The sequence below is a fragment of the Bufo gargarizans genome, chromosome 2 (assembly GCF_014858855.1).
Source record: "Bufo gargarizans isolate SCDJY-AF-19 chromosome 2, ASM1485885v1, whole genome shotgun sequence".
Classification (NCBI taxonomy): Eukaryota; Metazoa; Chordata; class Amphibia; order Anura; family Bufonidae; genus Bufo; species Bufo gargarizans.
In genome coordinates this window covers 718,083,913-718,110,066 of record NC_058081.1, presented here as the reverse complement: position 1 = coordinate 718,110,066, position 26,154 = coordinate 718,083,913, and the positions used below count along the sequence as shown (strand labels likewise).

Here is a 26,154-nt window from a genome sequence, read left to right as displayed (position 1 = left end):
TTAACAGCGGAAATGATCTACCGCATCTGGACCCGGTCTAAATGTACTGGTTGACAACAGTTATTTATTTCAGTTTTGCGATTGATAGTAGTCATGTTTACCATCTACATTCAGACTTTCCATCATGAAATCACCCCTTACCATGTGAGACCATTGAAGGTGGTTTGCTGGTTGGGCATTACAATAGTGTTTGCATCCAAGTAGCAGGGACATTGTGATTTTGGAACACACTGCCGTTTGTTATTCAGGTACAGTCCCAGAGGACAGTTACAGCCGTCAGTTGGGATGTCAATGGGGTAGCACTCCAACTCCATATTAGAAAGAGAGAGACAGGTCCGACCACAGGGGGTAGACTCATAGCTGAAGGTCTGGTTACCACTGCAGTTAATAGCTGGAAAAGCAAATACGACATTCATTTCAGAGATATCAAAACTGTTGTTAAACAATGTAAGTCTACATATCTACCAGGGCTTCTGCTGTAGTGTAGAATATGTGCTAGATGGCGATGTTGTACCATACTGTGCACCATGTATGTTACCACCCAATAGAAAAGTCTAAAATAGAAGTTGTCCTGGTGTAGACTGTCAATGCTGGTGATAGTTTGTAGCACTTGTTAAGGATACAACCACACCCTCAGGTTTCTGCATGCAGTTTTGAAAGCCAAAATTGGAGTGAATTCAAAAAAGAGGAGGCGTTGTATCTGTACTTTATACGTACTCTCCTTTCATGATCCATTTCTGATTTTTGGCTTCCTAAACTGCATCCAGAAGCCTGACCGTGTGGCTGTCTCTGAACAAGGTTCTAAACATGCCCTTGTTAGAATCGTGGGTTTCACCATCTTTGCGTAATAAAACTTTCATATCAGTTCATCCTATATGTGAATTACACCGCTGGAGTCATTGGGATGGAGCTGAAGCAGCCCAGTCACAGTCATAGGTCTTATCACACCCATTGCTCCTTGAATGGCACCCCCCATTAGATGGTACTGTCATCAGGCACCTAGGGGGTTGTCAGTCAAGGAGGAATGGGCTTCATAAGAGCTATGACTCCATGACTAGGAGATAGTGAAATCCACAATTTTAAGGGCATGTTTGGAGCCCTGTTATAGAGTACGGCCACACTGTCAGGTTTCCTTTTGGAGGCCAAAATCAGGAGTTGATCATAAAAGTAGCAAACATATAAAGTACAGATACGACTTCTCTTTTTTGAATCCACTCCTGGTTTTGGCTTCCAAAATTGCATCAGGAATCCTGACCGTGTGGCTACACATATAAGCTTATGGCATTGGATGAATCACAGCAGTTATGGTCATTTTTTTCAATTGTTTATTAAAAATTGTCAGTACTTTTTGTGATAAAGGATTAACGCTTTGCCTAGCTTTGAGCTTCTTACGTTCACGTTGAGCTGTTATCTGCCAGCATATCCCTTATCTTGGAACTACTAACAGCTAATAGACACCAACAGCTCAGGCCTCTTTCACACTTGCGTTGTCCGGATCCGGCGTGTACTCCACTTGCCGGATTTACACGCCGGATCCGGAATAACGCAAGTGTACTGAAAGCATTTGAAGACGGATCCGTCTTCAAAATGCTTTCAGTGTTACTATGGCACCCAGGACGCTATTAAAGTCCTGGTTGCCATAGTAGGAGCGGGGAGCGGGGGAGCGGTATACTTACAGTCCGCGCGGCTCCCGGGGCGCTCCAGAATGACGTCAGAGCGCCCCATGCGCATGGATCATGTGATCCATGCGATCACGTGATCCATGCGATCACGTGATCCATGCGCTTGGGGCGCCCTGACGTCACTCTGGAGCGCCCCGGGAGCCGCACGGACGGTAAGTATGCTGCTCCCCGCTCCCCACTACACTTTACCATGGCTGCCAGGACTTTAGCGTCCTGGCAGCCATGGTAACCATTGAGAAAAAGCTAAACGTCGCATCCGGCAATGCGCCGAAACGACGTTTAGCTTAAGGCCGGATCCGGATGAATGCCTTTCAATGGGCATTCATTCCGGATCCGGCCTTGCGGCAAGTGTTCCGGATTTTTGGCCGGAGCAAAAAGCGCAGCATGCTGCGCTATTTGCTGCGGCCAAAAAACGTTCCGTACCGGAACGGAAGACATCCTGATGCATCCTGAAGGACGGACTGTCCATTCAGAATGCATTAGGATAATCCTGATCAGTATTCTTCCGGCATAGAGCCCCAACGACGGAACTCTATGCCGGAAGACAAGAACGCAAGTGTGAAAGAGCCCTCAGTAAGAAAATAATTGACCTGTGATGATTGTTTATGGGGTCAGGAGATCAGAGATAAGGAGGCCTCAGCGGAGCTCACAGAAGGGAAACAGTACAAACACAGAGAGCTGGCAATAGAGAATCTCCAAGGCTGAACAGATAAAGGACCTGCAAATTTTTAACACAGTCCTACTGATAAAAAGATTTTTAACTCAAAATGAGTACAAGAAAATGGCCCAATGGTATCCATAGCCTTTAATGAGAAAATCATACCTGCTCTCTGGTGCTGTGTTGTGAAGCATGGTTTCATTTGTGATCTTTTGGTCCTCAGTTTGGCCATGGTATGGACAGGGTCATGTGCATCAATTCAGACAATCTTTGGCCTTAGGAGTGATGTGTCCCCAATTGGCATGTAACTCAGCAGGGCTGTGACACTTTGGGACAGATCACCGTTAAGGATGGTCATTGACCTCAGTTGTGCACATGACCCCATCCATAACCCAGCCAGAAGTAAACTGGCCAGAGAATAGAAGATAGCCGAGTCGAGCCAGGTTGCCAGGAATGGACCAGCGGGGAGCAGGTCAGTATATTTTTTTCATTAGGTACCATACAGTTGGTTAAAAAGGGCCATAATCCTGGAAAATCCCTCTAATGCCCTGACTACCTTAATATAATGAGGGTTTATCTACTCACTGCAATTGGTGAAGGTCCTCCACTCGTTTAGGAGGATTCCTTTGGCAGCACAGGCCCGGGCATAAGATCCCAGAGAAGAGCAAATGAAGCTAACAGTTTCTTGGTAATTGCAAGCTTCGTAGACACATGCCTAAAACACAGAATATCAGGTGTAAAGATTTAAAGAGAACTTGTCAGCATGAAAATGCTACTCAGTCTACCAGCAGCATGTTATAGACTAAAAAGAGCTGAGCAGATTGATATATAGTTTTGTAGGAAATGATTCAGTGTAATGTGTAACTTATGGACTCAAATCCATTTTCTTTCTGTGCCTTAGGAGTCCAGTGGGTGCATACAGAGATAACTGACAATCACTTTATAGGTTTGCCCACTGGATGCCTCAGTATAGAAAGAACAGGGATTGCGGTCAAGTTAAAATTTATACTGACTATTTTCCCAAAAACTGCTACAATTTGGTACCTGCAGATTGCATTGCATTTTTAAAGGCTTCCTTTAAACACAGTTAGGCCTCATGCACACGACCGTTGTTTGGGTCCGCATCCGAGCCGCCATTCATTTCAATGGGGCTGCAAAAGATGCGGACAGCACTCCGTGTGCTGTCCGCATCCGTGGCTCCGTTCCCCGGCCCCGCTAAAAAAATATAACATGTCCTATTCTTGTCCACGCCATTGCGGAAGGCAACACGGGCTCCTTCCGGTTTTTGCGGATCCGCGGTTTGCGGACCGTAAAAAAACGGCACGATTGTGTGCATGTGGCCTTACATTGTGATTTCCCATCCTTTCATGTGAAGGTTGAGACTATGTTCACATGGGCATAATCTGCCAATAATTCAGCAGCGAGAAAAAAAAAAAAAGGCAATTTCCACTTCGTAAGTCAACTACTGATTTTTCTGCTGTCGATTTTCCATGTGAACCTAGCCTAAAAAAGGTCCTGTCATCTCTCCTGACAGGTCTGCTTTAACTACTGGCATTCCCCTTGTAATAACAAATCTGGGGTGGCTTTTCATAGAACTGTATGCTGTACAGCTAATCTGTTATTCCTTCAAAAAGTTTAGGAAAGAGGTGCTAGCAGATCCAGCTGGCAGCAGCGATTGGATAGTGTCAGACTGTAGGGACACATACCCAACTAGTAACACCCAACTGACTGGAGGTGTGAATAGTCTCTGATTGCTGCAGTTACATGATATGTGACACAGGGGGCGTTATCACAAATATTTAATTGAACTAACATGAAGACGAGAACCAAATCGACAAGGCTTAGACACCATGTGTAAGAGAACCAAACCCCTTTCAGCTAATTAGAAGATATCGAGGGGAGAGAAAACAGATCTAGGTTGCAATATTAAGTATTGCCAGATGGCTACAGAGGAGACATCGTGTATCTAAACAAAGGAATTCCTTTGCTTTTCCCCGTTAGTGTTGTCTTAATTGTGTCCAGATGGTATGTTTTAAAGTCATATAGATCTGTGTGGCAGAATCAGTTGTATTTTTAGGTTGTAGGGGTAAGGGCTCATGCACATGGCTGTTGCCCAGCCATAGCCGTGTTGCGGCCAGCATACGGTGGGTCCACAATACACAGGCACCGGCCGTGTGTGTCACGGATTGCAGACCCATTCACTTGAATGGGTCCGCAATCCGGGAGATGCGGAAAGGAAGCACGGATCGGAAGCACTACGGAGTGCTTCCGTGGGTTTACTGTACGTGCCTCCGCACCACAAAAAAGTAGTGCAAAGTCAATGGGGGTGGATCTGTTTTCTGGTGTGTCAGATTGTGTCCGAGAAAACGGCTCCGTCCCTATTGACTTGCATTGTGGGTCATGACGGATCCGTCTTGCTCCGCATCCCAGGATGGAAAGCAAACCACAGCATGCTGCGGTTTGTTCTCCGGTATGAGAACCGAACGGAATACATTTTGGAGCATTCCCTTCTGTTCAGTTACGTTTTGTCCCCATTGACAATGAATGGGGACAAAACGGAAGCATTTATTTCCAGTATTGAGACCCTATGACGGATCTCAATACCGGAAAATATTAACGCTAGTGTGAAAGTAGCCTAAGCCTATAATGCTACTCATCAATAATTATCAGTAATGTTCTGATTAGAATTGGCAGAAAGAAGCCACTTTGCATTAGATTCATCTCTTAGACTTGGAATATTTTATGTAAACTCATTCCATATGATGTCAGAGTTCAGTAAAAAATCATCTTCATAACTCAGACAATGATAACTTGTGTATCATTCTGTATATAATCTTCACAGTCCAATACAAAGCACGACCCTTACCTTGTAGTAAGGGTCTGGATCCACCATGGAATGGCATGTTTGAAATGGAGTTCCGTGGCTGACCAGAACAGAGCAATGTGACTGTGCATATAGTTCTGATAAAAAAAGAGAGAACACATTAGTTACATGTGACAACACCCTAAATACATGCAGTCATTTTTTTTTTTAACTCATTGGTTTTCATGACTGTCACCACAGTAGAGAGGAGATCCCTAGTCTGCTGATTTAGGAGATCTAGTGCAGGCAGCAGTATCCTGGACACACAGGTCTCACATCCAGCATGTGTTGTTGAGAGGGGCATACCAAAATAAGAAAGGTCTGAAAGGTGCAGGTTGTGAACTGCATATTACTGTGTCTGAAAATGAACGAAGGACTGAAAAATGCAGCCTGAAACTTTTCATTTCTAAATATATCTCCTGTAGAATTTGCCAAGTTTACCAACAGTTTACACAGCTTAGCAATGTCTGTCTACTTAGTAGCAAAGCCATTCATATGGAATATCTGACATCAGGATTCAGATCTACTTGGGACTTACCATTAGATATACTCATGGAACAAGGGTTAACATCCATATTCTCAGCTGGTTTGCAGTTTGTAGCTGCCCTCCAGGAGTCTACGAACACGGTCACTGTTCCCTCTACAATTCCAGAACTGGAAAGGAAGTCATCCTTAGTTTCAGCATTGAAGTTTCCACACAGACCTATTTTTTTGAAGAAAAAAAGGAAAAACAATATGGTATTAACCTTACTGCATAACAATTGTGAGCATATTCTGCATATTCAACAGAAAATCGGCAAAAATATTCCAGCATGTCCATTAATTTCTTCCTTCATTTTTATCCTATTTTGTCTAATATTACAATTAATACTGAGAAATGCAGAAAGATGTCCCATGAACTCAGCCATGACTCCTCATTATGCAGCCTGGTTGTGGGATACCTGGCTGCAGCAGGAGCCTCCCTGCTGTACTCTGTTTGCAGCAGGACAAAATTGTCTAAGGTTACTTTCACACAATTTTTTTTTTTTTACGGTTCCGTCATGGATCGCAAAAACGCTTCCGTTACAAAAATACAACCGCATGCATCCGTCATGAATGGATCCGGTTGTATTATGTCTTCTATAGCAATGACGGATCCTCCATGAACTCTATTGAAAGTCAATGAGGCACGGATCCGTTTTCTATTGTGTCAGAGAAAACGGATCCGTACCCATTGACTTACATTGTGTGTCAGGATGGATCCATCTTGCTCCGCACCACATCGCGGACAAAAAAACGCTGCTTGCAGCGTTATACTACCTGCTATGGGGACGCAACCGAACGGAATGCATTGTGGTGAACTACGTTTCGTTCAGTTCAGTTTTGTACCCATTGACAATTAGTGAGGACAAAACGGAAGCGTTTTCTTCCACTATTGAGACCCTATGACGGATCTCAATAGCGGAATTGAAAACGCAGATGTGAAAGTAGCCTAAACTGTATTCTGGCAATTTGTATTCTGGTAATTTGAAGCTGAAGCTATGCATAGGGGACAGAATCTTACCACTAGGACCTCCACCGATCACAAGAATGCCCCTACACACACCCAAGATGAACAAAACAACAGGTGTTCACTAATGCTCCATTCCACTAATGCTCCGAGTGCTGTACTCTGCTCTCTCCAGTTGTTTCATAGAGATGAATAGAGAGGCAGTGGGCATGCTTCACCTGTTACTCCATTCATTTAAAGAATTTCCAGAATTATTATTACATTGGGGATCCAAGTCTTTACTAAAAAAGACATGTGACAGGTCCTCTTTCATAATACGGTATTGTATTGCTGTATGTATGTTATTATTGTCATAGGTTGCGGTGATCACATGGTATTAGGTATTTCATCGATAAAATTTATCTTTTGCGCATGTTTGAGAAAGAAGGAGGTTCCATCAAAATCTGCTTGGATTGAGTGCTGAGTTTTTACACGTATATTTTGAAAATCAACAGTGGTCTCCTAGGACTCATATTTTTTTTCTCAAAAAAATAAACACAGAAAAAAATATAACTCCAAAAGGACCAGAGAGAGAGAGAGAGAGAGAGAGTGACATGCATAATTCTTCTCTGACTGAGACATGCAAGCCATTTCTCCTTCCAAAAGGACAAGAGTTGTGAATGTCCCAGTGTTATGCTTTTCTGACTGAGACGTGCAATCCAGTTCTCCTTCCAAAACGACAAGAGTACTGAGGGGGGTCATTAATAAGATCAGAGTTTTAGACACTGGTCTTAATAACCTCTTATATCTGGTGGTGGATCCGTCAGTTGTAAAGAGGCGCAGTCCAGTGCTAGTCTAAATGTAAGCCAGTTTCCTAGCTGGCTTACATTTAGACCAGTTTCTATGCCTAAAACAGGATGATGAATGAGACGGGCCTACCAGCCCTTTCCCTCCCACTTTTTTAGACCTGGCGTAAGCGGGAAAAAGTTAGTTGCGCCGCAATCTGCACCAGAAATACACCTACTATAGGCATATTTATGGATAATAAATGACCCCCTGAGTGCCTTAAGAGAAAATTGTCCTGGTTATCTGACTGCTCTTGGGGAACACTCTTTCTCATTAGGGAGACCACCTAGTATGCATGAGGAACATCTATGCAAATTAGCATATCTTATCTTTCTCTTTCTTTCAGTTCTACTTTTACAAATACAACACAAATAATCAGCCCGCAAGGCATACATTTCTAATTGATATTAGTTTTTATTATCATATTAGATTAAGTATGCAGTTTTAATATACTTGTAATGATTTGTGTTGGAGGTAGGAGTCTGAGGCTGTGTAGCTATGTACTACTAGATGGTGGCACCACTTTTGTATAGAGTCTAGATTCTGAATCGATGGCATGCATATCCCGAGACATACCTACCATGTCTTATTCTGTGATCATGCTTAGAAATATTAAGAAACACTTCTATATGGGCAAGAGAGCAACTTACAAAAGTCATTTTGCGTGGTGTGGATTTTCTTTTATTCTGAGAACTGCCAAATGTCTCATACATTCTCTTTTAGGACATAGGCCTGAAAGTCTTTCATTGTGGCCTGATATTCAACAGTAAGCCAATAAAGAAAACATGTAAATTATGAGAGGGTTCAAAATAGGACCCACATTCTTACCTTTGGTGTTTCCAAAGTAATCTCTTTTCAACTTCATGTAGGCACTGAAGACGGGGACTCTCTGCACCATAATCTCAAGGCCAAATGTTGTGAAGAGGAGGATGTTTGTGGAGGACACTCTTATAACTATAATATCATCTGTAAGAAAAAGCAAAAGATAATTAGGAACCAACAGAAGTTTGATCAATTTATTGTGAAGATGACTTGAGCCCAGACTTCATTAATTGTATAGTACTGATATTAAATTATGCATTGATCTATTTGGGCACTATGTAGTGGTATTTACTAGTAGTTTTATGGGCACTGTATAGACTATTATTTTGCGGTGTATGTTGGTGGTGACTGGAAAAACTGTGGTTCCGGACCTTTTGATGGCACTGCCAGGACTCTGATCAAGAAAACTTCAGGAACGAAGTATAGGATAGTGAAGGATCTTTATTTAATTGTAGTCTACGTATTTCTGGGGCAGGATTACCCCTTTCGTCAGGAATATTCCTGAAGTTTTCTTGATCAGAGTCCTGGCAGCGCCATCAAAAGGTCCGGAACCACAGTTTTTTCAAGCCATTTACCTTGCCTGCTGACTGTCCCAGAGCACACGCAGAGGACCGCGGCTGCAGCCTAAGGACAACCGCCCGCTGGTCGGGATACAAAAATAACCAGCTAGGTAATCTACAGTTGTTGTGACTCCTCACAACAGCACAGGGTAAGCTGAATTTTACCTTTTAACCAGAATAAGGTGACTTTTAATGCACATGTGGCGCTCTATTCTCCCAGTTTTATCTCTACACACACATATGTTGGTGGTGGCTCTGTATGTGGTGGGGAGGCAACAGAAGGTACTACATAAGGCACTCTCAACATAAGGCCAGCCCCAGGGGGCTGCCATAGACCCTAAAGGGAAACTTCCTGGTGTGCCGATGCCCATGGGACCGCTCAAGCCCCTATCTCTGCTAGTAGCTGGGTACATAAGAAGCTATCAGTAGTAATTAACGATGTGAGAATCAGGTACTCATGTACCCAGCCAGCGACATGCCGTCCTGAATTCTACTATGTCCCGCATCTCACCTCCTAAGCACCCTGTTCCATACTGGAAGATGAGAGAAAATGGGTGCTATTGATGGCTAACTTAGAGGGACAGCTTTTGTGACAATATTTTGTGTGGCACTGTGGTATGTGGTATTTTGCGGTATGGTATTGCAGACCCCCTTACTTTTGTTGACCCTCTTTCTGTCAATTTAGACCCTCCTACAATATGGGGCCACTTTTAGGTATATTTTTTCAGAGCAACTTTAGGTTCCCAATCTGCCCCTCGCCAGCCCTGTGATTAATTTACATGGACACATGTTTTAATTGCATTGAAAAGTAACTGTTAACACAGGAAGATATTTAAGCAGATTGTCGGGAAGGAAACGTTACTTCCCGACAATCCGCAGATCACTAGTGGAGGAGACTGGTGCATTTACATGCAGCGATCTCCTCCATAACTTCCAGAGTATGGGGAGGAGCGATCACTAATACCATTGCTCTTCCCCATGCTGTCTCGTTGTTTCCCGGCAGCAGATCGTGTTTACATGGCATAATCTTCTGTCGGGAAACAAAGATTTTTTTGTGCTGCACAAACGATCCAATTACTTTGCATTTACACCTCCAGATCAGTACCAACGAGCGCTACCATGAACACTCATTCGCGATGATCTGTTCAATTCTCAGCCCGTGTATAGGGCCCCTTAGATAATATTGCACTTATCTCTATGTACAGGGTCGAAGTGGCCATAAACCCTACAGGGAATTTTCCAGGTGGGCTAATGCCTAGGTGACCGCCCAAGGCCTCCTCACAGCTGCGTGTCAGGTGCATAGAAATCTGATGCTCTCAGAATTAATTAATGCTAGGAGTATCTGGTATTTATGCACCTGGCTGGCAGAAGCACATGCCCTTCTGTATTTAACTTGTATTGCTGTCCTCAAGACATAGGTGGCAGTATTTTGTGCTGCTCTGTGTATTTGGTTCTACTGGGGGGGGTATTTTTGTGCTGCACTACAATTGCAGGCCCTGCCTACTTATGTTTGTCCTGCCTACTTATATGTGACCTGCCTTCGGTCAATTTGTACCTGCCTCCAACATGGGTCCACTGTTAAAAAAAATGTAGGCCAATTTAAGTTCCCAATCCTCCCCGGAACAGTACATGTCTCACAGTATGTAACAACGGTATTCATGCAAGGTACAAAAATATAATTCTTGTAAATGTCAAGTCTGCGAGAGAGATGGGAGGGAATTGACTGTCTTGGAGAAATGAGGGGAGAAAGAACCCATCTGATTGACTGGGTGTCTGGCAGATCTGCTAGTTCCTTGATAGGTAAGGCTGGGTTCACATCTGCGTTGTGTATTCTGGCACTCTGATCCACTCACTATATCCAGCATATAATACTGCAGCATTTTTTTAGACACCCGAAACCCGGCATATATCCTGGAAAGTGGCCGGATCCCGGCACGGTGGTATATGGCTATGCAGGATACAGTGAACTCCAGCAGTCTGTTCCTCCACTGGAATAGACTGCCAGAGTTCACATCGCATATGTCTGAGCCTCGAAGAGAAAGACTCAAGTTACTGCATGAACCGATTCAGTCAAGTTTACATTTTTGGCGGCTATACAGTCAGGAAATTTACACTCACCTGTAACATATGGCAGTTCCTTTATCTGTCCATTGACTGTGATTTGTTCCTGCTTTGATAGCATTATTACCCCCTATAGCAAAGTATTAGAAAATATAATTCTTATATGTTGTTACTGCAGGAAACATATTAATCTCTGAAGAATATGGTTTATGTTTAAAAAATCTATTCATTTAGTTCATTTAGCTCTGGTTCAGAGCTGAACACGGACATATCCCCTTCTTCACCCAGGCAGCCCCTCTGACATGAATCACGCAGGGAAAGGGCTGTTTGTTTATATTTTTTTACACCGCTAGGAGGAGGCTTCCGCTTAGCAGTGTTCCCTGTGACGTCACCGGCACTAATGGGTGGCCTTTAGTGCTGCCCTAGCCGTTTTACAGGCTATTGCAGTGCTAAAGCCATCGTCACCAGGTTCACTGCTAGGTGGAAGCCTCCACCTAGCAGAGACCTAATACATCACCAGATCTTCACAAAAAGCCCTTGCCCTGCACAATTCATGTCAGAAGGGCTGAGAGGGGGAAGAATAGGATATGTCCGGGTTCAGAGCCGATCATACACTTTTTTCTACTTTAAAATGGCTCATTTACATATGTCCACCTTTTGGCCCATGGAAAATGAAATACAAAACTGATCCAGCATCGCCGGACTGGACAGAAGAACACTGCTGGCACCATTTTTCTATTAGTGGTATCTAGCTAAAGCAAAGAGAAACTATTTGGATGAACAGGATAGGAGAACACACCCTGACAAATTGCTGATGGGCGTTCTGTGTGCTTGTAATTCAGTCATAAAAGTCAAACTAGCAAATTGTATCATCATAGAAAACAAATATTGACAGACTGCTGCCCCGTTTGCTTGTTAATCAGGTGACAAGTAATGCTGGTGAGGTCACCTAAATTGTGTGTAAAACAGATGTCTATGGGGGGCATATAGAGGAGATGATTGGTGCATGTAAATGAAGCTCTCACCTCCTCTAATGAGCAGGCAATTATTGGGAACAAACGGTTAGAAGCTGTAATATTTTCATTACAAAAAAAATACTCACACTTGAAGACGTGTAGATAACATTGGTGAAACAAGTTTCTGAAGAGCTCACTCCGCACTTCTCAAATGTTCCCATCACACTTCCTCCATCAGGAAAGTTAGAACTCTGTATAATACAATAAAACACACACAATAAAGAATTAGTATACCATTTAGTAACCTTCTAGAAGTGGCTACTAAGCATAAGCGAATTTCTTAAAATTTTTTAGTTACGATTTGGTCGAATTGGCAAAGAAATTAAATTCTAATTGATTCTACCCAAAACGAATTGCTAAAGAGAGAGAAATAGTACCCTCCCTGGATCCTCACCAAGGCCTCTCACTTAACTAAGGCAGTTCTCACTGCACTAATGAGTCAATCACTCTGACTCATTCACACATCCCCTTCTGTTTTTGCAGATCCGCAAAACATGAATACTGCCCTTGTGCCTTCCAATTTTGCGGATGCAGAAAGCACACGGTGTGCTGTATGCATCTTTTGCGGCCCCTTTGAATTGAATGGGTCCTCATCCGACCCTCAAAATTGTAGAACGAATGAAGACATAAATATATGGTCGTGAGAATGGGCACTTATTGGGGGGCAATTCTCTCTCTATTCAACCTAAATAAATCTGATGAAACTCTGAATCTACCAAAACAGAATGTTTTAAAAAATATTTTAGTTGTATTTTGATTCTAACAAAATAATTAATCCATGATTCTTTCATTCGGACAGAAGTATGGTAAATCCAGAAGCAGGGCCACAGCAAAGCAAGAGAGGGGAAGTACTGAGACATTGATCTATGGGGGGCAACAAGCCTGTTTGCTTTTACTGGGGTAGATAAATACAGGGCTAGGGCAGCAAACTGAACTTTTATCCCCGAAGAGGATATTAAAAAACAGCTGGTATCCTTAAAGGGGCTTTCCAGGATTAGAAAAACATGGCTGCTTCCTTCTAAAACAGCACCACCTCTGTCAACAGGTTGTTTGACTGCAGTGGAGCTGAGCTGCATTACCAGATAGAACCCATGGACAGAGGCGGTGCAGTTTGGAAGAAAGCAAGTTATTTGTATTTTGGACAACCCCTTTAAGGAGAGACAGTACCCTGCCTAGGCTGCATCCAAGTCATCTCACTCAGCCAGCCAGCATCCTACTCCATAATGTTGAGGGGCAAGCCCCCCGAAACAGTTGAATATTTGGCTTGGCTGTTCTCTCTTGTCATGTCCTAAGGCTTGTTAAAAACTTACAAAAGGTAGCACTAGCGAGACAGATCTAATTCCTTTGCATATTATTTTCCCATGGAGCATTGCCTCTAAGTCTCCATAAGGAGAGCCAGTACCCCCACCCCCTGCTAAGTCCAAGAAGAAGGAAAGCCTAGCTAGGGCTCTTTCCAGATATGGTCAGGAACCCTGTTTTCATGAGACTGGACATTCAAAAGTTGTAGAAAAGAGGCCCACCATTTGCAAATGGATTCTGAGCCTCACTGTGGCCATCCCTTCAATAGTCATTGAGCAGCATGGTGGCTCAGTGGTTAGCACAGGTGCCTTGCAGTACTGGGGTCCTAGGCTCGAAACCAACCAAGGACAACATCTGCATGGAGTTTGTATGTTCTCCATGTTTGCGTGGGTTTCCTCCCACACTCCAAAGACATACTGATAGGGACCTTAGATTGTGAGCCCCATTGGGGACAGTTGGATGCTAATGTCTGTAAATCGCTGAGGAATATAGTAGCGCTATATAAGTGCATAAAAAAAAATAGTTATTTGCATAAGTTACTTACCGTGACAAGGGCATAAACACAAGCTCCATGAAATCGATATGTGTCCGTATCAAATGTTGTGACAACAGAGCCACCTTCTATGGAGCATCTACCTGGACAAGGAGTGTTATCGCACCTCCACTGACCCATTTGACACTCACTGTAGACAAAGCAAAAATAAAAACCATCAGTGTGTTTTTTTTACCATGATTTTGATACGTTATATCAGCCAATTAAAGGGGTTACTCCAGGAATCATGTTCATACCAAAAATCACAAATATTCTTCTACTGTAGAGGCTCTGCTCCGTCCCTGATGGAGCTATTTCCATTGGGGGGATCTGCAGTGCACAGAGCATCACTACGCAGAGACCTGGCTGTGGGGAGAATGACTCGTCATGCTGGCCGACCTGCAGCACTCAGATCAGTAGGTGGACGTGCAAGTTGCTATACAATCTGAACACCAGGTGGAGCTATACCGTATCAGTAAAGGGCAAATCTCTTGAAGAGCAAGTAAACAGCTGTTACGTTTTTGATATATGTAATGCATATGATATTTAACTCCTTCCTACATTTGGATTCAACTATCCATTTCACCTTCCTGCAAATGGTCACACAGTTGGATGCCGCGAGCACAGGAGCTGTGGTGCCAAATGTAATAGACGCCGGGCACCTGCTGATTGGGTTCATAATTCTTAAATTATATTTTATTGTATATTATATATTTTTATTAATATATGGGGGCACCGTGTATATCTTTTAACCACATCCAGAAATACTGTAACAAACTAAATAGACCCGTGTAAAGCAGGTAATTCTGCTAGTTAATATATAAAAAATAAATTATATATTAAATTAGAATTGATGAACGGTATGATTGCATGCTGTACTGCGCAGATTTCACGTGGACACTTGTAACTGGGATTGATATGTTATAATGTATTCACTGTTGTGTGAATTATTTTCTTTTATCATTCTATTAATTACTTGTTATTACATTTAGACACAGCGACATTAATGAAACATTTGACGCTGCTACTACGGCGTAAGAAAGTTGCTAATTATGGTGCATGCCATTTTTGTGCCATAATATGCGACTTTTCTTTTGCAGTTTTAAAAAGTGGCACGAAAAGTAGGCAGGCCATTGCAGAGGGAACGTGGCCTCCCCAACAGATTTTAGGAATGCCGCCCGTGTGCCTTCCACAATTTGGAACAGGAGGCCCATTATAGACATGTCTCATAATTTTTGCGGGGTCACGGAACAAAGAAACAGATGCGGACAGCACGCAGAGTGCTGTCCGCATCTTTTGCGGACCCATTTAAATCAATGGTTCCGTATACGGACCGTATACGGAATCAAAATTACGGTTACGTATACAGAACGCAAAAAACGTTTGTGTGCATGAGCCCTTACTATCAGTTATACTAGAAAGTCATAACTGCCATAGATTTGGATTTTACAAATACAATACATTTGGCGCATGCTACGTCAACGGACTTTAAACTCAGGCTGAGCTCACATCACCGTTTAGCTTTGCGTTCTTCTGATCGGTCAGGAAAAGAGAAAAAAAACCAGGATCTTGTAAAGAAACGGATCCTGTTGCCTCAGTTGGCATCTGTTTGACCGTTTTCCATCTGAGATCCGTTTTTTTAGACGGGAAAAAAAGTACCGCATGAACGGATCTCAGACGAAAATGGCTTAAACAGTTTTTTTTTCTTTCTTCTGATTGCTTAGAAAAACGGAAAGCTAAGCAGTGACATGAGCTCAGCCTTAGGGCTCATGCACACGAACACATGTATTTTCGGTCCGCAAAAAATGGATCTACAAAAAATACGGATGACATCCGTGTGCATTCCGTATTTTGCGAAATGGAACAGCTGGTCCCTATAGAACAGTCTTACACTTGTTTGTAATGCGGACAATAATAGGACATGTTCTATTTTTTTGTGGAACGGACATACGGAAACGGAATGCACACGGAGTAACTTCCATTTTTTTGCGGACCCATTGAAGTTAATGATCTTGCATGCAGTCCGTAAAAAAATAAATAAGGCAACAGACACGGAAAGAAAATACGTTTGTGTGCATGAGCCCTAAGATCGACGTCTGTAATGCCAGTTTTAGTATATCAGCCCCTTGTGAGCTCTATATATATCCATTCATGACGCTATTGTATTGTTTGAGAAGGGCTCTAAAGCAGAGCTACATTTGTATTTTAAATTGAATCTGCTGGAAAACCGCCACACTTTTTTTATTTCTTAAGGGGGTCCTAGAGCTGAGGTTCTGAGGCTTCCACTATTTTTATATGGTGTTTTTTTTGCGTATATTATATATATATATATATATATATATATATATATATATTTTTTTTTTTTACATATTTTATGCAGATATTAGTTTCCATGCAGTGCACAAACACAAATGCACTGAGTTGTATTAGCAAATAAGGAATCTTTTACACTCGCTAGGTGGGGACTATTGTCCGTGTCCTTTGTGGTTTTATTTCTCAAGACTTAATCATGGATAATTGAGCAAAACAAGAACCTCACAGGTCTGGAGGCAATGGAAACTTGTAACCCAATAATAGTGCCCTGAGCCAAGCTATAAATATATGAATGCATCCACTTCTCTGAGAAATTATTACTTGGCTGCTGGGAACTCTCGTGTCTCATGACAGAATTGAGAGATTAACATATTTCCCACTACTTGTCATAATATTCTAATATCAGGCGGATAAGGACGCTGTGACTCGCTGTGAAGGGTGAGGCCAACGGAACAAATTGTAAGACAGCTAGTGTTTATTGGCATGGAGAGTGATTTATAATGTAAAAAAAAAAAAAAAAAAAAGGCTATCTTGCCTGACCCCCCATCCATACACATGCATGCTTGGTTCAGCTTGAATGGGGAGAGATACCTTATACACACACAAGGCTCTGTATGAAACTCGCAGGTCAGTGGGGGTCTATGTATAGTCTATGAGATTGATTTTTAAAGGGGTTGTCTCACAAAAAATATTATACATTTTTCAAACCAGCACCTGGATCTGAATACTTTTGAAATTCAATATAATTAAAGATTTAATATAGCCACCTGACTTATTCACTGAAATCTATTTGTATGGCGCCACCTGCTGTTTGCCCTTTTTCAAAATCCTCTGTCCAGCTCACTGAAGTTGACGTACATGCTTAGGCTACTTTCACACTAGCGTTCTGAACGGATCCGTCCCCATTGACTTACATTTTAAGTCTGGACGGATCCGCACGCCTCCGCACGGCCAGGCGGACACCTGAACGCTGCAAGCAGCGTTCAGGTGTCCGCCTGCTGAACGGAGCGGAGGCTGAACGCCGCCAGACTGATGCATTCTGAGAGGATCCGCATCCACTCAGAATGCATTAGTGCTGGACGGAAGCGTTCGGGTCCGTTTGTGAGCCCCTTCAAACGGAGCTCACAAGCGGACAGCCGAACGCTAGTGTGAAAGTAGCCTTAGTTCCATCCTTCAGCTGCAGCAGGAAGGACACCCCCCCCCCCTCGAGAACGGACATGCCCCCTGAGCTGCCAGCAATAAATAAATCTAGAAGCGCAATTGGAGCCATTAATGAGGAGATCTCTGGATCCAGGGCTGGTTCTAGCTTTGTTAGAAAGGTATTGTCATGTGCTATATGATATGTGATTTTAGTTTTTTTACATTACTCATGGGATAACCCCTTTAAAGGGCTTTTCTGGTAGAAAAATATTGATGGCCAATTTTCAGGTGATGTCATCAATGTCTTATGGTGGGGGCACCCAGACAATCAGCTTTTTGAAGAGCCTACAGTGCAGCACTGCGGTGGCCTCTTCCTATGTACATCGGTCACATGGCCTAGACGCAGCGCAGTCATAGTCAAGTGAATGAGCCTAGGCTGCAATACCAAGCACAGCCACTATCCAATGTACGGCGCTGTACTAAATGTGCTGCGCTCACTGGTGGGCCGTGGCCTCTTCAAACAGCTGGTCAGTGGGGTCGCTGGAAGTCAAACCCCCAGCAATCTAACATTGATGAAAAGTCAGCAATATTGTACTCCCAGAAAACCCCTTCGGCTACCATCTATTGCAGTTGCCAAAAACACACACCGTGTTGTACTTTCTATACACACAATGCAGAAAGGAAATAAACGTATTCAATATGGCTGAACCCAAGCCAACATAAAAAAAAAAACTTTTTGGAGATTTATGAAACTGTCTAAAAAGAAAATAGTTTCTGTTGCCCATAGTAACCAATCACAGTTGACCTTTCATTTTTCAAGAGCATTATAGGAAATTAAAGCTATGTTGTGATTGGTGGCTGCGGCTGTGACCAATTCTTCATAAACCTGCCTCGTTATTTTTCTTCTACAGGAAGAGTGAAACTAAAATTACAGACAGAAGGCATTGAAGGAAGTTTATTAAAACCAGTGTTAAGTAGAACTGGCTTAGTTGCCCAGAGCAACCAATCAGATTCCACCTTTCATTTTCCAAAGGAGCTCTGTAAAATGAAAGGAGGAATCGGATTGGTTGCTATAGGCAACTAAGTGAGTTTTCCTTTTACACCAGTTTTGCGAAATCTCCCCAACTGATTGAATAAAAACTTTCTTATACCCAGTTGATGAGCTTAGGTCAGGATATGGAAATGTGTAACCATAGATGATATCAGACATAAACTACAAGTAATTGACGTGTATGGCGGCATTATTTTGTATCCCAAGGGCTATTAGGTTGCAGAAAATTCTGACAGAAAATCCACAGGATGGTTTCAGATTTTTTGGGTGTGAAGTATGATGCCGATCTCCTGTATCTCTCCATTGAATTCAATGGCAAAACTGACTCTGCAGTAGAAAACATTGAGGAGAAATCTGCAACAACATTCCATGCGGATTTTGTTGCAGATTTTTCTGCAGTGATTTCCACTCAGTTTGCCATAGGATAACGTGGTAGATGTATTGATGTTGCAAATTTTATGGTGGAATTTTTCAGCAGCGTGTGAAGGCACACTTAGGCTACTTTCACACTAGCGGCACTGACCTCCGGCAGGCTGTTCCGTCGGGTGATCCAGCCTGCTGCTAGTGACCATGTTCCCCCGGACTGCCGCTCCGTCTCCATTGACTATATTGGGGGCGGAGATGGAGTTCCGGCGAGGCACGGCAGCGCACGGCGAGAGGCTGCCGGAATAAATCTACGACCTGTCCGACATTTATTCCGGCAGCCTCTCGCCATGCTCTGCCGTGCCTCGCCGGAACTCCGCCCATGCCCCCATTATAGTCAATGGGGACAGAGCGGCAGTCCGAAGGCACACGGTCACTAATGGCAGAACGGATCCGACAGGCTGTTCACCCGACGGAACAGCCTGCCAGAGGTCCGTGCCGCTAGTGTGAAAGTAGCCTTACTTTTTCCATATGCTGTATATTACTGGATAACTCTTACTGAAGGTTACTGTTGTGACACAGGCAGGGTTACCGACCTTAAAAGGGTTGTCTGGCCTTGGACCCGACATCCCCTGGGATCCTAAGCTGTGCCCCTAAACACTGAAAAACGACTCGCCTGTCTGCATTCCTGCCACTGCTCCATTCCTATCCGCTTACAGTCCCTGCAGGACCAGGAAGCTGCTTGGTCCTGTGACCACTGTGGCCTCTTACAGTCCTCAGTGGTCACAGCGGCTTGAATGCTAGCTCGCAGTGTTGTGCCTGCTGGGGTCGGTAATTGGCCACAGCAGACATGGGACTAAAGTGCTTTCTGGTCCTGCTGGGACCAGAAGTATCCAGGAACAGATGAACAGTCTTTTAGAGTTCAGAATTTAGAGGAGAGGGTTTTTTTTATGTTCAGGTGCACAGGTTAGGACACCAGGGGTTGTTGGATCCAAGGTTGGACAATCCATTTTTTTTTTTTATGTTCAGGGGCACATAGGACCCCAGGGGTTGTTGACAACCTATTTATTTATTTTTTCTAGATGACTTATTTTAAAGACAGATTGGAAAACCACGGTTTAATCTATATATCCAAACATATCAATTCTTTCACAGACTCTGAAAAAGTCCCTAATTTTACAGCCTGTCCAGGACTTTATGGACAATTAACAACTCCAGTCACATCATTTATGTGACCATGTCTTGAAGTGATTGGGAAAGTCTATCAATTGTCTGTCCCTTCGATACAAATTGAAGCACTTGACATAGAAGACATAATTACCAACAGTCCCTAATTTTCAGAGACAGTCCCAGCAAATTTGGTCTATCCCAGGCAAAATTTGTGTAGTTGTGTAAGCCCCCCTCACCCCTTATAATTGGAGGTCCTGGGTGGGTTTACCTTTACCGGGCTTGCATGCCCAAAATGCACCAACTAAGATGTCGGCAAGTATGCCAATGGATCAAATAGCTTTCAACATTTTCTATCACTTACCAAAGACTGCACTCGGTGCTTATATGATCTCCTGGGCTGTAGACCTGTCCGTTATAAAAACAAGGACAGTCGCTGACAGAGACACAGGTGAAATTTTTGGAGAGATCATCAAGGACGGTGCCTGAAAAATTAATAAATTATGATAATGTCATGTTATTTTAGGCAGAAAATGTACACAATGGACCTTTCTTTTCATGAACTGGTATGAAAAATCACAAGCTGTACTGTGATTGGTTGTGGAAACCTGGCATAACAATGGGGTGTCTGTGTAATTCTAGACAGGGCAAAGAGATATTGACCCCCATCTATTTACTCAGAATTCCTGGAATTGGATGTATGGAAATTTTCTAAATTAGAGAGCCCATTGAACACAGCCCTGGGATTCTGTTCCTGCTTTCTGAACTAGAGTTAAAGGAGTTTTCCAAGGGTTTAATATTGGATGGCCTATCCTATAATCAGTGGTGGTCTGATCAATCAGCTGCAGTCTCCTCACAGCTTACCAAAAACAGCACCTTACATTGTATAATGGTTCTGCTTGGTATTGCAGCCCAGGCGCATTCACTTGAATGGGATTGAGATGCGCCTAGGCCATGTAATCAATGAACGTGACCTCACTGGCCATGGAAGAGCCCATAGTGCTCCCCATAAGGCCGCGGCCTCTTCAAACAGCTGATCCGCAAGAGTGATGGAAGTCGGACCCACACCTATCATATATTGATTACCTATTTTGAGGATATTAAACTTTCGGAAAACTTTTTAAAATTAAAGTTGGTTAAAGGGTCGTTCCCATTTCAGCATTTCTCCTACATCAACCTCTTCCAACCTGGATGAGGTGGCCAGGGGGGATCGGAGCTGCAGGAACAGCTGATGTGGGCTTTGCTATACCATTTCCGAAGCAACAATGGCACAGCCTGCTTAGCTGTTTTCATACACACATTGGAGCAGATTTACTAATACTGTAAAATTTTTAGACAGTGTAAATTTGATAGACACTCTAAAGTTCCACCAGATGTGGCTGGTGCTGGGTAATAAATATGGCACACCTTTAGACTACTTGGATTAACTTACGCCAGAATCCTGTGCCAAAATTTTGGTTAGTTGCCACAACCTAAGCTACCCATATTTACATACACATTTTCCTTAACTAGTCAAAGTATAATCACTTGCGTAAAAGGATTATAAAGCAGGATAGACAGTAAAAACCCAGGTCAGTGACTGCCAGCTTTTCCCTTAGTCTCTGCACCTTTCGCACTGTATTACCTTGTGGGCAGAAGCATCCGTACACGCAGTGTGAATTACAGGTGTATTGGGGGTTGGAGCATGTAGGACTACATGGACTTGCACATTCTTCATAAATCTGGTTGGACAGACATGTGTCCAAAGCTGTATAAGAGAACACAAGACAGTACTTAAATACAACTTCAGCATCAGTGAGAAGATCATATAAAAGGGTGAAGACCATGAGGAACATTTTATTTTACTGAATGAACAAAATCTGTAGCTGGGCCCCCAACTCTCTTGAGTCACTCATAGCACTGGTTGCTTAATATGGCAGGTGGACATTCAGAGCCTGGGGGCATTGGAAATTCTGCAACCCCTGTGGTTATATTCTGGTATATACGGTATATACTGAGGATTCATTTAAAGGGCATTTCGTTTGCATAACTGATTAATAAAGTCAGCTTTGAGTCAATCATTGATCAACACAGGTGTGACAACAGTACTGTCACATCAAGGAAATGGCACGCAAAATGATGAATTGCAAAATATAGCAACGTAAGCCTGCCACAATACAGGCAAAATGTGAAATTATCCTGAAACTATTGAATGTCACCTACTTGATCACATATTGTCTTGTAATTGTATATGTTATATCCCTCCTGCAAACTATGTGGTTATACTTCCTTTTGTGATTTTTACGTGATGTTCTACGCCCGGGTTCTTTGTCTTCCGAACTACATTGTAAGCATGGTGCTTGATTCCATTGTACTGTGTTAGGCAACATTTGCAGTACTAGACAAATGGACTATAATTATTTTAGGTAATGGTGGGAAATGTGCTCTGGTAGTAGGGGTGGGAAGGTTTGGTGGCAGGGTATGAATCTATGCCCAAGGCAAAGAAAAGCCTATCTATGAGTTTGCCTTTTGCCAAAACTATTGTTTTGAGTACTCACGACATAAGTTCTTGTTTCTCCAGTTGTTTATTGGTTGGAAGCAAAGGGCACATCTGGTGGAGTACTCTGAGAGGGTGGCACATGCACAGTTTTTGTCTCCAGGAACATCACACTGTTGCAGGTCTTGTTGGCACCTTTTTAGAAATTGGGTCTTGTCTACCAGACATTCAGAGGAAACTTGCTGCAGAAGATCTAAACATTCACTTACCTAAAAAGAGTTGAAAGAATATAGTAACATTACATAAAGGCAATGGATCATGTATAAAGCTCCATCAGGAAGCTCAATTTTATCACACTATGTCAACCCTGACAAGGTAGCAACAATGCTTAGACCATGGGGAACTTTGATGTTCAGGAAAATATACAGAAGGCAATAACATTGCACCGGCAAAAGCGATTCTTTCCTTAAAATTGTTAAAATCATAATTTGTGGTTGCCCTTCATTTTAAAGAAACCACTACTAGTGGTCTGTCCACCTCTACAGACAGTTGCACCTAATGTAAACAATGAAGCAACTTTGCAACTGGTATTGGTTAAAATACCAAACTGTGTTATGTGTACATATGTATGTGCTCCTATGCAGACCTATTGTTATCCATGGTTACAGACTACAAAAAGAACCCTGTGTAGCCATGTGTTAGGCTAATGCTACACGATGACATGTGTCGCGCAACATTTTGTCGCACCAATGTCGTGCGACAATTTTTAAAATTAGTCTATGGTGTCGCAGTCCAAGATGGATTATTCGGCGACTGTCGCGTCGCAGTCTCTGCATGTCACCATAGACTATCATTATAAAAATGGTTGCGTGACATTGGTGCAACATCAATGTTGCGCGACACATGTTGCAGTGTAGCCCTAGCCCTACTCTCTTCCATCTACCCCTTATTGGACGTCTAAGGATTATTTAAAAAAGGGCATAGAGATTGATCATGGATCTGGGGAATTATTCTGATATTTGTAGTTTGGAAGGAATTTTTTTGAACGAATATAAGGCAATTGGTTGCAGCCTCATGGGCGCATTTGGCTTCCTTTGGGTAAACACTTTAGGTTGAACTACGGTAGATGTACCTGACTCAACTATGTCACTATATAGGAGAGAGTAATTCATGACTACAGGATTAGGGCTCATGCACATGAACGAGTGCCGGCCGGGCCCGAGCTGCAGACCGCAATGCGACTGTCCGCACCGCGAAACTATAGTGTATGCACTACTTTTTTGCGGTGCGGAGACACGGACAGAAAACCCCTGGAAACACTCTGTAGGGCTTCCGTGGGCTTCCGATCTGTGCATCCGTTCCGCACTGCACAGCATCTCCAGGATTGAGGACCCATTCAAGTGAATGGGTCTGCATCCGTGATGCAAGGTGCACACGGCCGGTGCTGTTTGAGGGCCGCAATACGGCCACGGATGGGCAACGGCCATGTGCATGAGCCCTTAGACTGTGTTACCTATAATCATGAATGTACAGAGGCCTACATAGGAGCAGGATGGAAAAATAGTAGGATATTTTTAATCAAAGTACATTTACTACATTTTTTTCCCGTATTATCTTTGCTATCTCAATTATTGATGCCGTTTTAAACTCTGGAATTTAAAAGGGTTCTGCTATGGTTGATGTAAAAATGAAATTCAGACATCATATATTACATGACAATTTCTCCCTAACAGAGCTATAACCAGCCCTGTACAACACATGGATCCAGAGATCTCCCATTTATGGCTCGAGTTATTCTGCTAGATTTATTTCAGGCAGCAGCTCAGGAATGTGTGTCTTTTCTGCAGCAGCTCTCTCCCTGTATCTACCACAGCTTCTAACACGAGATACGGCTGGTGGCAGTTGAAGTTTTAAACTGAGCGTGTGCGACCACCTCAGTGAGGTGGACAAATAATAAGGAAAAGACAAGTATACAGGGAAAACATTGAAACCTCTCTAAAATACCACCTCCCTTTTGACCACACCTCTATCCAGATCATATTCCCTGTTACATTTTCAGTTCCACCATATATTATGTTGTTTGAGGACCCCCCCCCATCAGAAGACCAATTTTCAATGCAATCTTGTGAGTCTGTCACTAAAAAATTTCACTTACATATTGTTTGCTATCTAAGCTGTTTGTCTGTGGCACATGAAGAGGACAAATTTCATTAGGATCATCCATCTGTTGCAAGTTGGCGTATTGATAAGGTGTCAACATTTTTCCTAAGAAAATATATACAATTAAGGTTACTTACAGTGGCGAAGAGTAAATGCATTTCATAAACTATGATTTAAACATTTAAATTTCAGAGTTTTCTCTGTTTGCCTTTTATAATTTAGATTCTCTGTACCCCATAATTGTAATTTGTGTCTCCCTCTCACATTCCAAGTAAATGAAACATGCAGAATAAACGACTTGAAATACAATATTACCATCTAAAAGGATAATTTTTTTAAATATTTTTGTGTGGAGTAATGGTAGAAATTAATAGGAAACAGACAACGGTCATTGCAAAAAAAAAAATACCTCTGTAACTTGTAGGCATGAGTATGAAGGTCCTCATTCATGCCTGGTCCTATAGGAGCAACATGAGCTGCTTTGCCATGAATGTTCTGCGTATAAATATATCAAAGGTCTACTAGGACCTTTTTATACCCAGGGCTGTATCTATGACCAGGGGACATCCTATACGTGTAGAGGTAAAAAGGTTTCTACACCAAGTTAGAAGAGGGCTGTTTACTGTAAGAGCAGTAAGACTATGGAACTCTCTGCCAGAAGAGGTGGTGATGGCAAACTGACTACAAGATTTCAAGATGGTCCTGGTTGAATTTCTGGAGAGTTATAATATTACAGGTTATAGTTACTAGAATTCTGGAGAAGGGTTATTGATCCAGGGAGTTATTCTGATTTCCTGATTTGGAGTCGGGAAGGAATTTTTTCCCTAAGATGAAGAAAATTGGCTTCTACCTCATGGGGTTTTTTGCTTCCCCCAGGACCAACTTTGGAGGATAATAGTCTGAACTGGATGGACATATGTATTTTCTTTCAGCCTTACAAACCATGTTCCTATGTAATTCCAAAGATTAAAATGTAAATTAAAAAAAACGTACCGTTCGCTGCAAAATCATCTTTGTGAATGCCATTAAAGTTTCCGCAAAGTCCACAAGTTCTATTCATGTATTTCCTGTCTAATTCCACCTGTTTGTCAAGAAATAAGAAATTTCAAGTAAAAATCAAAAGAGCCTGCTTTGGTTCCAACTTCCTAGTCCTATAAATTACAGACTCCTATAGCAACTAGTATATAGAAGACTTTCAAGTAGGATACAGTCTTTGTGAAATTTCTTTGTGAAATTTGGTGAAGCAGCCGAATCAAATTTTTGATTACAGGCATAATGAAAGACGCTTGAGCACAGAGTCGCCATATTAGGGAACGTCGTGCAGTACATTTACACCATGGTAGCGTCTGGTGTTTTTAGCACTATAATAGCAGTCTGAGTTTTTAATGAGGTGTCTATACTTTTAGGTTGAATTAATAAGTTCATATTATTATTGGGTATTTGTGCAATGAAAGATAACAGTATGTGGTTTATAAAATGGAGCTAGAACCCAATGATTAACAGGTAAGTAGCTTTCAATTTTGTAGAATTCATTTGCCCTCAACTGGTGTAAAGAAAAAATAGTTTAGCTGCCCACAGCAACTAATCAGGTTCCACCTTTAATTTTTCACGGCTCCTATGGAAATTAAAAGGTGGAATCTGATTTCTTGCTATGGGCAACTAAGCCAGTTTTGATAT

The 26,154-nt window shown here is 42.5% G+C and overlaps 1 protein-coding gene across 1 annotated transcript in view; it reads right to left on the bottom strand.

Annotated features, from left to right (window-relative positions):
• The window catches only part of LOC122926356 (mucin-6-like), a 50,071-nt gene that overhangs the window by 13,570 nt on the left and 10,347 nt on the right, over positions 1–26,154 (bottom strand). The window contains exons 8-20 of the mRNA XM_044277731.1: positions 25,471–25,558; positions 24,473–24,582; positions 22,379–22,586; positions 21,466–21,588; positions 20,206–20,326; positions 13,820–13,958; positions 12,063–12,167; positions 11,018–11,090; positions 8,346–8,483; positions 5,742–5,906; positions 5,207–5,301; positions 2,926–3,055; positions 142–391 (exon numbers count right to left, since the gene is read on the bottom strand). Of these exons, the coding sequence (XP_044133666.1) occupies positions 142–391; positions 2,926–3,055; positions 5,207–5,301; positions 5,742–5,906; positions 8,346–8,483; positions 11,018–11,090; positions 12,063–12,167; positions 13,820–13,958; positions 20,206–20,326; positions 21,466–21,588; positions 22,379–22,586; positions 24,473–24,582; positions 25,471–25,558 (1,745 nt within the window). The remainder of the gene's footprint in view (positions 1–141; positions 392–2,925; positions 3,056–5,206; positions 5,302–5,741; positions 5,907–8,345; positions 8,484–11,017; positions 11,091–12,062; positions 12,168–13,819; positions 13,959–20,205; positions 20,327–21,465; positions 21,589–22,378; positions 22,587–24,472; positions 24,583–25,470; positions 25,559–26,154) is intronic.